The sequence below is a fragment of the Centruroides vittatus genome, unplaced genomic scaffold (genome assembly GCF_030686945.1).
Source record: "Centruroides vittatus isolate TY-2023 unplaced genomic scaffold, ASM3068694v2 contig_1416, whole genome shotgun sequence".
Taxonomy (NCBI): domain Eukaryota; kingdom Metazoa; phylum Arthropoda; class Arachnida; order Scorpiones; family Buthidae; genus Centruroides; species Centruroides vittatus.
Genome location: NW_027120889.1, coordinates 808,906 through 821,262, shown reverse-complemented (window position 1 = coordinate 821,262; position 12,357 = coordinate 808,906). Strand labels below are relative to the sequence as shown.

The following is a 12,357-nucleotide window of genomic DNA, read 5'->3' as shown; positions in this document are numbered from 1 at the left end:
TAATTTAATTAATAAAATTTCAACAGTTAATTAATTTTTTAAAATTATTTATTATCTAAAATTCACAGAAACAATTGAGAAAATGTGCAAAAAAAAAAAAACAACGATAAAGATCACATTTTACGCAATGAAAACTGCATATAAAGAAAATTGAAAAGAGAAAAAATAATCTATTATTCACGAGAATGAGGAAGAATGTAAGATAAATTACAAATACCCGGAAAGATTTCTTGTAAAAAATTTGTAAAAAAAAGTTGAAAGCAATTGTAAAAATCACTTCTGAACTGAGGAAAATATTGATGCGGGAAATCGGACGCGACGCGACGCGACGCGAAGCGCGCGCGCGCGCGAGCGTTGATAGATAACACACGATAGGAATGCAAATATCAAAAAGAGAGAGAGAGAAAAAAAATGTATATAGAAGATATAACGATCAAAATGGAGATAGGAGCAAACTGGATCTTGCAATAATAAAGCATTTTGCATAAATAATCCATGCACAAACTATGCAGCCAATATGTAAGTTTCTAGCTTACAAACGTCATTCCATTTATGCAATTTATTTTCATTAAAAAAAATCAAGTAATTTACTAGAAAAATAATGCTTGCTGAGAAATTTTTAATTAAACGAACGTTTTCGGCCTCATCTATAGGCCATCATCAGGTCGAAATACAAAAATTGGAACGCTTACGTTCCATACATAGAATACAAAATTCAAACTAAACGTTTTTTAAAAAATGGAACTAATTAACGAAAAAAATAAAAAATAAATAAATAAATAAACATATAGTGAGAAACTAGAAAAACAACAATAATAATAACAAACGAACATAATATCAATATTACCTATCCTAACTAGAAATAATTCAATTTAAAATATAACTAAGTTCATGCCCCTCCTATAAGTTTTTAAGGGCATATTTCCAAGCCGAAGGAAGACCTTCCGCGTCCCTTGCGTTAATACATTTATCTTTTAGCTTACTTCTGTAAATTTCCATTTTTTCCGCTGTTCTCGCCAAAGTTGGGGAATGTACCTGTTTTATGATTCTCGCCTCATTCCACCGTACCACTGATCCTTCAGCTTGCCCCATCTGGGCTAGTACTGTTGTATTTAGACCGCAGTATGCAGACGAGGGCCTTATAGGTACACGAAATTTACATTCAATAAATATCTAGGAGGGATTATGAAAGAAATAGCAAGCTTGAAGGATGCAAGGGTGATCTTAAAAAGGGCTCCGAATTTGTATAAAATACTTAGAAACGATAAAGGATTAGTTAAAAAAGAAGATAAGGCAGGTGTGTATAAGATCCCTTACGAGAACCAGCTGTTAGGCATTAATAAAGAGTACGTGGGGGTTACTACTAGAAACTTAGGAATTAGGATGAAGGAACATAAGTATGATATTAGAAAAGGGTCCAATACAACAGTACTAGCCCAGATGGGGCAAGCTGAAGGATCAGTGGTACGGTGGAATGAGGCGAGAATCATAAAACAGGTACATTCCCCAACTTTGGCGAGAACAGCGGAAAAAATGGAAATTTACAGAAGTAAGCTAAAAGATAAATGTATTAACGCAAGGGACGCGGAAGGTCTTCCTTCGGCTTGGAAATATGCCCTTAAAAACTTATAGGAGGGGCATGAACTTAGTTATATTTAAATTGAATTATTTCTAGTTAGGATAGGTAATATTGATATTATGTTCGTTTGTTATTATTATTGTTGTTTTTCTAGTTTCTCACTATATGTTTATTTATTTATTTATTTTTTATTTTTTTCGTTAATTAGTTCCATTTTTTAAAAAACGTTTAGTTTGAATTTTGTATTCTATGTATGGAACGTAAGCGTTCCAATTTTTGTATTTCGACCTGATGATGGCCTATAGATGAGGCCGAAAACTGTATATAGAAATATAACGATCAAAATGGAGATAGGAGCAAACTGGATCTTGCAATAATAAAGCATTTTGCATAAATAATCCATGCACAAACTATGCAGCCAATATGTAAGTTTCTAGCTTACAAACGTCATTCCATTTATGCAATTTATTTTCATTAAAAAAAATCAAGTAATTTACTAGAAAAATAAGCAATATAAAGCGCATTTCTTCTCGTAAAGATGTGCACTACTTTGATTTTTTATCCACTGTTTCATAATCTTTCATCATTACGTCACTTCATCGCATTAAATATTTAATGAAATATTAACTCTAAATTGAATTAAGGTGATAAATAATGTTATTTATTAACGTGTCTAGTTATAAAAATAAGCATCATTCATCCAGCGTTTCGTCTTATCGTTGTATGGATGCGTATACATGACACGGCGTGACCTTGTTTGACCTTGCGGTATCATTTCGAAGGGGGAAAAAGTGAAGAGGAAGATCTCTATCAATTATAATTTATCAAAATTTAACAAAATGCTTTTTTAATTATAAAATATTATTTTTGCAGCAAAATATTTATTAATAAGTTTTAAAAAAAATTATAATTAAATTTAAAAACTAATAATAATTTAAGTATATTTTTTTTCTTCATAATTTTGTTATAAAGTGTATTAAACCGTTAATTAAATTAAAGGCCGAATAAATATCAATTTTTAATAAAAAGAAATTCGAAAAATTAAATTTAAAAAGTGAAAAATTTCCATAATGTGCCCCGAAGGTTAACCTGGAAGCCATTAGCCTGGAAGCTGTAAGCTATTCCCCTCGACAGCTGACGTCATAAACGTAAACTTATTCATACTCCAGAGGTCACTCGTGTGTAAGTATCAATGTTCAGAAATTATGGATACTTTAAATCGTAATCCATAACATAAAACGAAATTTAAATGTTATTTTTTTTAGTTTTTTCTTGTTTTTTTTCATAATTCCATTTCTTATAACTTGAAATGCCACATTATTTCATAAAGGAACACAGTTTTTTTTTTTAAAAGTTTCATCGAATTGACACGTGGTATGGAGTCAACGTGGAAGCTTATTTTAGCTGTTTTTTAAAATTTTTTTATGGGTTTAAAGTATAAAATTTTATTATAAAACTTTAGAGGACAAATGAAAGAATGAAAAGATAATTTTTAAAAGATTAAATTGAACTTTTTTATTTTTTCTTTAATTTATTCGTAATAAATGATCAATGACTGTTCTTAAGACGTGTTGAAATTATTATTTTAGTTATTATTATGTTGGAATAAAGTAAATAAATATTTATGAGCCTCATACGCGTGTATTCATCCGTCATTCAACTTAATTCTGACGTTTAATTGTATGCAAATGAGAGCTGAAAGTTTCAAAGTTGACAGCAGCAGGCAAGGCCTTTGTATATTTATTTTCCTGTACAAGTCTTGAAATGTTAAATTTTCGTGTCATTTATTTATTTATTTTTCCATAATTCATATGCGAAAAATATCTTTAAAATTCTCATAAAATTATTCTAAAGATTATTTTTAAATTGAACTTATTAAGTTTTAGAAAATATATAAAGGAATAATTAATTATAATTCATTACTTTCATGGCTGTTATATGTAACAGAGGGAAAGTACGGAGATGACCTCCCAGAATTTTTAAATTTTTGGACTCGGGGGAATTTGAAACATCGAGAAATGGAAACAAATTTGGGGTTTTTTCTATATGTATGGATGTTTGCGCGCGCGTATGTGTAGGGCATGATTTTTTCCATCCACTTTGAAGCTTAATAACGCCTGTGCCTTTTGTCAAAAATTTATGAAATTTTGCAAGAAGGTTTATGTATTAGATAAAAATGTTTCCAGAAATTTTCAGGAAAATCGAATCATTGGTTCAGGAGATTTTTTAATCGGAAATTATGAATATGGAAGACACGACGATCTGTAAATCATCATACTATTAATGCAAGCGAATATACATCATCATTTAAATTTTTTTTTCCATAGTTTAAACTTAGGTTTCATTCAGGAATGATATATATTTAAACAAAGAACACAGGTTCATATAAAAGAAGTATTAGATGAATATCAAACAATGGTTGTAGGATGTTTCATTTCAGCATTTTTATGTCCTTACATTAGTTAGTTCTAAAAATACAATAAAAGAAATAAATAAAATCAGATAAAAAGATATTGGCGACTGATCATGCATTTTCTTAATTAAAGGTCGTGTTATATATATACGTATATACTTAAAAAAATTGTCACTGTGTGAGAGTTGCGGGTCATAGGTTTTCACACGAGCTTTGATCCGCAACCTTTATACTTTTTAATTAAAATAAATATATTTAAAAAAATCTTTGTCCTTTAGTTATACCCGGAAGGTATGAGTTAAAAACTTTATTTATTTTTAAAAATAAAAAAAATTGTAAATAAAATAATAATTTTCGCTCCAGTATTATAGTATTAAATCTTAAAACTTTTAACTTTAAAAAAAAATACACATCCTTATTTTTTATACAAAAACTTAATCAGAAATTCTAGATTAAAACATTTATAAATTTTTATACATAAAAAAATTGAGTTAAATTCTAGAAAAAAATAATAATATTTATGCTCTAATTTAAGTCATTTATAAAAATGCTGGAATATAAACGTTATTTATATATAACAACGTATAAAAAAATAAGTATGGAGATAAATCAGGGAAAGATTTTTAATGATGAAAATGAATAAATGTTTATTTTTCTGGTGTTAGAACGAATAAATAAACTAGAAAATTGACAAGAATAGAAGGGAAGGAGGTTAAGAAAAAAAGAGAAAAGCCTTAAGCATTCTCGAAAACAGCCTTGTTAATCTTCATCATAGTAAAACAATTAACCTGTAATGTTAAAGATTGGTGCAAGGATGTCATCCACGTGACGTCACTCGCATCCTGGTGAGGTTTACTCCCAGATCAGGGCTGTGTCCGGTTTTTTTTTTCGAAATTGTTAAATTTTTTATTATTTTTAAACATTTAATAACTCCAAATTTTATATTTTCCCATAACTTTTTTAGATTTAAGTGCGTGCTTTTTTTGTGTTTAATATTGTATTTGTAGTATTGAAGAAAACAAAAAGAATATTTGCTATTTGGATTAACAATGAGTGTAGCATTGTTATAACAATTTTTAAATTAGGATAAGTGATACTTGTATGTAATAATAACAATTGAAAGACTTCGTTACATACAATAGGAGTTTTATTCTTTATAATCATTATTGTTTTTGGTGAAAATATAATAAATAAAAAAAATTGTTTATTTAAAAATTTTATTTATAGCAGAATCGAAACGTTTTTTAATGTAAAATTTAAAAAAAAATTAAACAAAGAAAAATTGCTTTATTTATTCTTGGACGGTGATAATGTAACGTGGCTCCATCTAGTGTTTATATATTAAAATATATAATGTATGCCTTATCATCTCATCCCTTCAGTAACAAATAATGAAATATATCAGGGCCCTTTCCTCTGTTTCAAATAATGATACATAGAAAAAATGTGAGGCTCTAAGCTACAGCTTGTACCATGAGACGGCTTTTGAAATGCTTTCTCCCTATGGAAGAAGTCATCAGTTGTGTCATAGCTTTGTTTAACACTCTCGTATTATTAAATTAGTAAGCTTCTGATACGTATTAAATTTAAAATACACAAGAGATTTACCGTAATTAACTCTAAATTTACGTAATAAGTATGTAAAATTAATGTTTAAAATTGGATTATAATTTCATTAATGAAAGAGAATATATATTATAAAACTCGATGTTAACAAGGAAAGGATATAGTAATGTTAATTTTATAAACATTATAAATGTATAGAGAAATCTAAAAGTATTTGGAAGGATTTGCTTGTTGCAAAACATGAAAATTTGATTTTTGTAAAGAATTCTCATTTAAAATTACATTTATTTTATTGTTATCAAGCTTCTATTGTTTATAACATAGAGAAATCAGAAATCACCATTAACCCACTTCAAATTATGGTCCTCGAAAGCGTTAATGGTAATGTAAGTGTATTACAGTCTTTTTTAGAGGGCATCACCCTTTATATCACATTATAATCTTGAAAAAATCATTTTGTATCATCAAATTTACATTTTAAAACTAAATTCAGAGTTGAATCTGTGAGAACCGTGGATGATTGTGAAAGATTCAATGAGGTCTTCATGTTATTCGATTGCATTCAAAGAAGTATGGACCACGAACAAAGTCTAAATGTGTACAATTGCACACTCGAATAGCCATCTAAACAATAATTTCGACAAATATATATGGGCTAACTTACTTGTTTACTGGGTCACTATCAATAAGCATTGTATTATACAATGGGAAACGTTTTCTTGTATAAATCGAGGTAAATTTGTGTGGGTCAAGTCTCAAGTCTATGAATAAACCTTTAGGGAATTTTGTTTTTCTACATTGAAGGGTCGGTAGTAAAGTTCAGATTCTTAACAAGAGGTAAATCTGTAGCAGATTTTTATCCGATTAAAACTGTGATGATGAGTTTGATGTTACGGATGATAAGCACGAAATACGTCGATTCCAAAAACAAGTTAGTTCTAGATGGCCGCACAATGTTTTTCTTTTCTTTTCTTCTTTTTAATTTTTGCTTGAACTAGTTTTGCCCGAATTTGTTTCACACGTCATTCGAGTTTCATAAAATTATGATAATGTATTAATTAAAAAATTTTACCTAATTTTTTGTGTATCAACGTAATCGAATAGCATCGTATCTACTGTATGTATGCAATTAATTACTCTGTATTCTTTTTCCTCATTTTTTGACTTATTTGGCCCTATGGACACTAAGAGAGTCTTTTATTACGGGTAGGTTAAGGTCAGGCTCTGACACCAGGTACAGACAAAATCCAAAAATTTCTGGAGATTTTGACTACAAGGATTCGATCCCGGCTACCACAAATAGTTTAACCGTTTCGGCCATTACTATTTTGTATAATAATCCCTCATATAGATGAAGAATTAGTAGTCAACATTAGTAGTCAAAAGAAATTTAAAAGAATAATGATACAAATTAATACATTTAGTTAATTTCAATGTGAAGCTTTAGCTGGAGAAAGAGAAAATCTACAACCATTTTCTGAAGATATTTCGCGAAGAGACGATATGAAAAAAAATGGCTGACCTTGTGGCTTTGGCGCAATGAGAATCTGGAACAAAATATTCTAGAAGGTAAGATATTTAATAAGGACCGAATGATAGGCATATTCAAAAACAGTTACAATTAAGCAATTTTGTACCAGTTAAATCATGGCAAATGAATATGAAGAACCGAAAATAGATGAATAGTTCTGACATTAACTTCTGCTTGAGATTTATATGAAATAAACAGTGTTATGACTTTAATATCAAATTATTTATACTCCAGTTTGCATTAAATCCATATTAAAACTTGAAGAGAGGAAATTAGTTAGTTATGAATTTTATAAATTTGTTCAGATATTTATGCTTGAAGGAAGAAATGATAATTTAACTGTATTCTTTAATAATATCTTGTATCCAATTTCTGTAGAAACTAACTCTTACAAATGATGTAGGAACATTATTCACAGCACATAAAGCACCTATATAATTTGTATCCGTAATGTAACTAGCCACTCCTACAAGAATCCATTTCTCATTTATTTTACATACCAAAGGACCACCGCTATCGCCCTAGAAATAAAAAAATTTAATAATAAAGTTATCATTAAAAGTTAATTTAAAATTAATATTAAAGATTAAATTTCTTACGTGGCAAGGACCATGAAGTCCTTTGGCCATTCCAGCACAAATCATCGTAGTATGATTAAATTCGACTAATGGAGACTCGCAATCTTCATGCCCATGTATAATTAATTTTGTTTGCTTCAAAGCATCATTACTTCCGGTTCCTAAAATTATAAAATTGATGTTTTTTTATGAAGTGTCGCTCTCAATGGGCTAGTTTTTGCTATTTTCATACATTGTACAATGGATTCACATTTGCAAAGGGCATCATCGCCATGTTTTTACTCATATTTCACTTGTAAAGCGAAATTTATATGGTATACAGAAGGGATTTCCTTCATAGGAAGTTCGAGCAGGCTCGAACTCTGAAATACCAAACTGTATTACAGTGGCGTAGCGAACATAACTGGCGCCCGACACTTTATTGGCACCCCTCTCCCCCTTCCAGAAACACATAGTTTGTCTTGGAGACCATTTGGGCGCCCCTCTGCGAGTGGCGCCCGGTGCATGATACATCGCATTGCACCCCCTCGCTACGCCACTGCTGTATTATACGTAGTCACTTGAGTTATGAATTAACACGTCAATAATTTAAATAAAACAATGCTTAATCTTTAGCTATGCTGAATTGTTATTTAATGTTAATAATTTGAAATTACCTTTAGTTAGTCCCCATCCTGTAGCATAACATTCAGTTCCTATAGGAATAACAATATCATTATCGGGTAAACATACAGGCTGAACTTTATTTGTAAACTTTATTGGAGCATTTAATTTCACTAATGTAAGATCTTCATATATATTTAATTGCCAATTTTTGAGCTGTAAATTGACTGATTTAATAATTATGTAAGATTTTGTAAACAATAATAAAAATTTTAATAAATTACTTCTTCTTCTGGTATGTCCGGATAAATGATAATATGTTCAGGATACCGTATCTGTTCCGAATTATCTTTTGAAAATTTATGGTGATTTCCAAGATGAATCCTCCAAGCACGTGGATGTGGTTGTCTACAAAATAAAAATTTTATTTTAATTATAAAATAAATAAATATATATATATACAGTACTATACTCACTGCTCGAAACAATGGGAAGCTGTCACTATCCATTGGCTATTTATAAGACTTCCTCCACAGGTATGGCCACTAGGATGTATCAAATCGAACTGAATATCTGCCTGCCAGGGCCAACTTCCAGGAGTAGCTTCAAATCCACCTACTATACGGCTATAATCGTGTTCTGTTGGCTTTATTGTTGGTTCTCCACATGTTTCGGCTTCAACAATCGAATGTTCTGACGAAGAAAATTGTTATTTGGTCACGTGTGGAAATGTGGATACAAAATTTATTTATCAATATATTTCTCGAATTTTACCACACTCTTCTTCATCAGTAGCGTCTCCACAATCATCTACACCATCGCATTCTTTTGAATAACTAACACATCTTCTGTTCGTACATTCCAGGTCATTTGGACAAAGGGCTGAAAAATACAATAATTTTTTATATTGTTTATTGCAAAATATTCTGATCCAGTAGTTATTATTTACGAAGGTTTTAAGATGAAGACACTCTTCTTTTTATAAAAATTATATTGTGTATTAAATCAAAATTAATTGTAGACAGTTGCGGCAGAGTAAAGAAGGCTTCTGCTGTAAGATTCGGGTTCGAGTTCGGGTAGACTCACGTCTCGATGCCTAGAAACGGAAATGTCTGTTTGATGCCTCATCACTTTGCAATATCTAATATATGAATACACGATGGTCATGCAAGAATGGTGGTCCTAGTGTTCGCAAGACGAAAAGTAAAAATAATAAAACTGAGTTGTTGTATACACAGCATTCAGTATACTATGAGTAATATCAGAGACAATTTTTAGTCCTGAAGACCAGAATAATGAAGGAAAATGTATCGATTGGGAGTTTGAAAAGTTTGTCCAACTTCATTTAAACAGGCTTAACCGATTATAGAATCAGTTTATCCGAACAATAGGTGATCTTATCTCATCTGGAACTAACTACAAAATGTCATAGGAGTTTGGATCCGAATTCGAATTCCTATAAAGTATGGAGTATCTCTTATAGAGTAAGTTCATATTGATCTAAAATAAAGATAAACGGTTTGCTTTATTATCGGGCTATAATAAGGCTAATTTAATAACTAGTTATAAAATAATTTGACAAGAGAAGGCGATTAGACAGCGATCTGGTGAAGATTTTAAGAATTATAATATATTAATCTTTAATTTAGAATTTCTGGACAAAGTGAATGGAACTCGAACCCGCACTTTCTGCTTATCGTGCAGATGTTTTACCAATTTATTATAATTATTAATTAATTAGTTAATTAATTTAATTAATTAAATATAGGGTTTGTGGATTCACTGTTTGTACACACATTTTGAAGTAAATAACAGTAGAAATCATAATAAAAATTGGTGATGATTAATTACACTTAAAACATCAAAATATTAATTATAATCTCGAGTTAAATTATTCATAAAATAATTAATAAACGTTACGTAAGAATTTTCATAACAGAAAAACATTTACGTCCTCATAAATGACGTCAATCCATTACATTAGCCTATACGTAATACTTACATTCATCTTCAGTTGGTTCGTAAGTAAAGTGAAATCCACGTTTATTTATCATAAAATCACTATAAAACGCAATAAAGAGCTCATTTTCTATAGATAAAATATCTTCAGGATTAGCATCTCCACAAAAAATTCCGTGGGCTCCATGTTCCATATCGTGACCTTCGAAAACTCTTAAAGAATCTCCACCACAGGATTCGGTACTTTCGACATCAAAATCGACGAACTTTAAACGAATCCTCTATTATAAAAATATACAAAAGAAAACATTTGTAAATTTCTAGTAATTCTTTATAGTTAGGGGTGGCGTAAGAATCAATTAACCGAGGCGTAAGAATATTTAAATATTGTATTTACTTTTCCAGGTTCGGTATGAAGAAAATACATGCATCTCGTGTTCAAAGGATACTTTTCATTTTTTTCGTATCCCGGGCTGAAAATGTCACCCTTTTTCGAAACGGTAATGTCCAACGGTTTACTTGGATCACACGCTAACAAGAAATTTGAAATTAAAGAATTAGAATAAAATATATTTTATATATATAATATATAAATGAATAAAAATTCAATTACCTTTAGAATAATTAAATATCTGCTGAAATAAAATAAATAAGACAATTGTTGAGCGCATGTTTTCCAATGAGTTTGTGTGTGACACTGAATGAAAATATCTAATGTTTATAAATTGTCGAGATAATGAATTTATCAGCCGTTACTGAAGTTATCTTATTGATATTTTTATAGTTCTAATCAAAATTTCCATAGGAAAATTCGATAATTTAATCAGTTTTTCAGCTGTTAGCTTTTGTAAAGTAATTGTAGAAATTGCAATGGAAAATTTCCATTTCAAAATTCATCTTTGTAATAATAATAATAATAATAATTAGAGTGCGGGTTTATAAGCATAAAAAATTTAAAAGAAACGCATAAAAATTATGCATAATAAGTATATAAAGTTGCACAAAGACTGATCCATTATATCAAAAAAGGCATATTTAGCACTGAAAAAAGGCTGTTTCGGATATTAATTTTGAATGTTAATAACCAGAGATATAAAGTTTCAGAACAAAACAAAATAAATAAATATTAATTAATTAAAAACCGAGCAACAAGTTGCTTACCTTTCCCGGCGACAATTGATGGATCCATCCATCTGTTAGGTTATTTTATTAAAAAGAACTTTTTATATTTTTAACTATTACAAAACGGTAAAAAGCTTAATTTTGAGGGTAGGGATGGTTTTGTAAAACATTATAAATGCTAATAACGAGTAAAATCGTTATTAAGTCCGATCCTATTCGAGATACGACCCACGACCACCCATTATTTCCCCACCCCGTCGACCTTAAACCGCAAAAATTTAATAGCACGAATCTTTCTAATACACAAACCTTCCGGCAAAGAAGTTATTAATGTGTGTGGGGGCACCATTTTGTTTTCCCTCTTTGAAGCTTAACAATTTTCGTGCATTTTGTCGAAAATTTGCGAAATTTTGATCACAGGTTTATGAGTTAGGGAGATTGATGCTATTAAATCTTTTTGGTTTAAGGTCGACGTGGTACTGTACATGTGTGGAATCTGGAGTGGGGAGGACTTAATAAAGATATTAGCCTACTCTTTATTAGAATTTAGAATTTTTTAAATAAAATTCGTCTATATTCTCAAAATTAAGCTTTTTATCATTTCACATTAATTAATAATATAAAAGTTATTATTTTATAACATCTCGTAACAGATGGCGTCATGCGCTATTTTAATTTTGTTGCCGGGAATGTTTCGCAACTCGTTGCTGTATTTTATATGTTTAAGAAACAATAAGACGTTTGCACAATTAGAAAAACGAACCTGTTTATGGACTTTTTTCCTTTATTTTTTCGAGTTAAGATGTCTCAAAACTTCTAGTTTTGCAAAAAACCCGGAGAGTCAAATTTGATACGATTCAAATACCGTACATTCCCATGTTATAAAATAAAAATAAATTAAATTGATAATGAAATTTTATTTTGGTTTTTAGAGGTCGTAAATTAATTTAAGCTTTGAATTTGTAGTCCTACAGGAAAATCACGAGATTACAAATGAAGGCCTTTA

At 29.8% G+C, this 12,357-nt stretch overlaps 1 protein-coding gene across 1 annotated transcript; it reads right to left on the bottom strand.

The window, feature by feature from the left end:
• Positions 1 to 7,365: 7,365 nt before the first annotated feature.
• On the bottom strand, positions 7,366 to 10,902 carry LOC136968230 (elastase-1-like). Its single transcript, XM_067262208.1, has 9 exons — positions 10,843 to 10,902; positions 10,627 to 10,760; positions 10,273 to 10,510; positions 9,045 to 9,152; positions 8,747 to 8,963; positions 8,555 to 8,678; positions 8,324 to 8,486; positions 7,689 to 7,828; positions 7,366 to 7,610 (listed from the first exon to the last, which is right to left on the bottom strand). The coding sequence occupies exons 1-9, from the start codon at positions 10,898 to 10,900 to the stop codon at positions 7,425 to 7,427; spliced, it is 1,368 nt and encodes a 455-aa protein (XP_067118309.1). The 5' UTR covers positions 10,901 to 10,902; the 3' UTR covers positions 7,366 to 7,424.
• Positions 10,903 to 12,357: the final 1,455 nt, after the last annotated feature.

Excerpts from the sequence above, each read along its gene's own strand:
- LOC136968230 (XM_067262208.1), bottom strand. The coding sequence starts at position 10,900 with ATGCGCTCAACAATTGTCTTATTTATTTTATTTCAGCAGATATTTAAT. Across the intron at positions 10,761-10,842 it reads GATATTTAATTATTCTAAAG|CGTGTGATCCAAGTAAACCG; the intron begins GTAATTGAATTT and ends ATTTCTTGTTAG. Across the intron at positions 7,829-8,323 it reads AGGATGGGGACTAACTAAAG|GAACCGGAAGTAATGATGCT; the intron begins GTAATTTCAAAT and ends TTATAATTTTAG.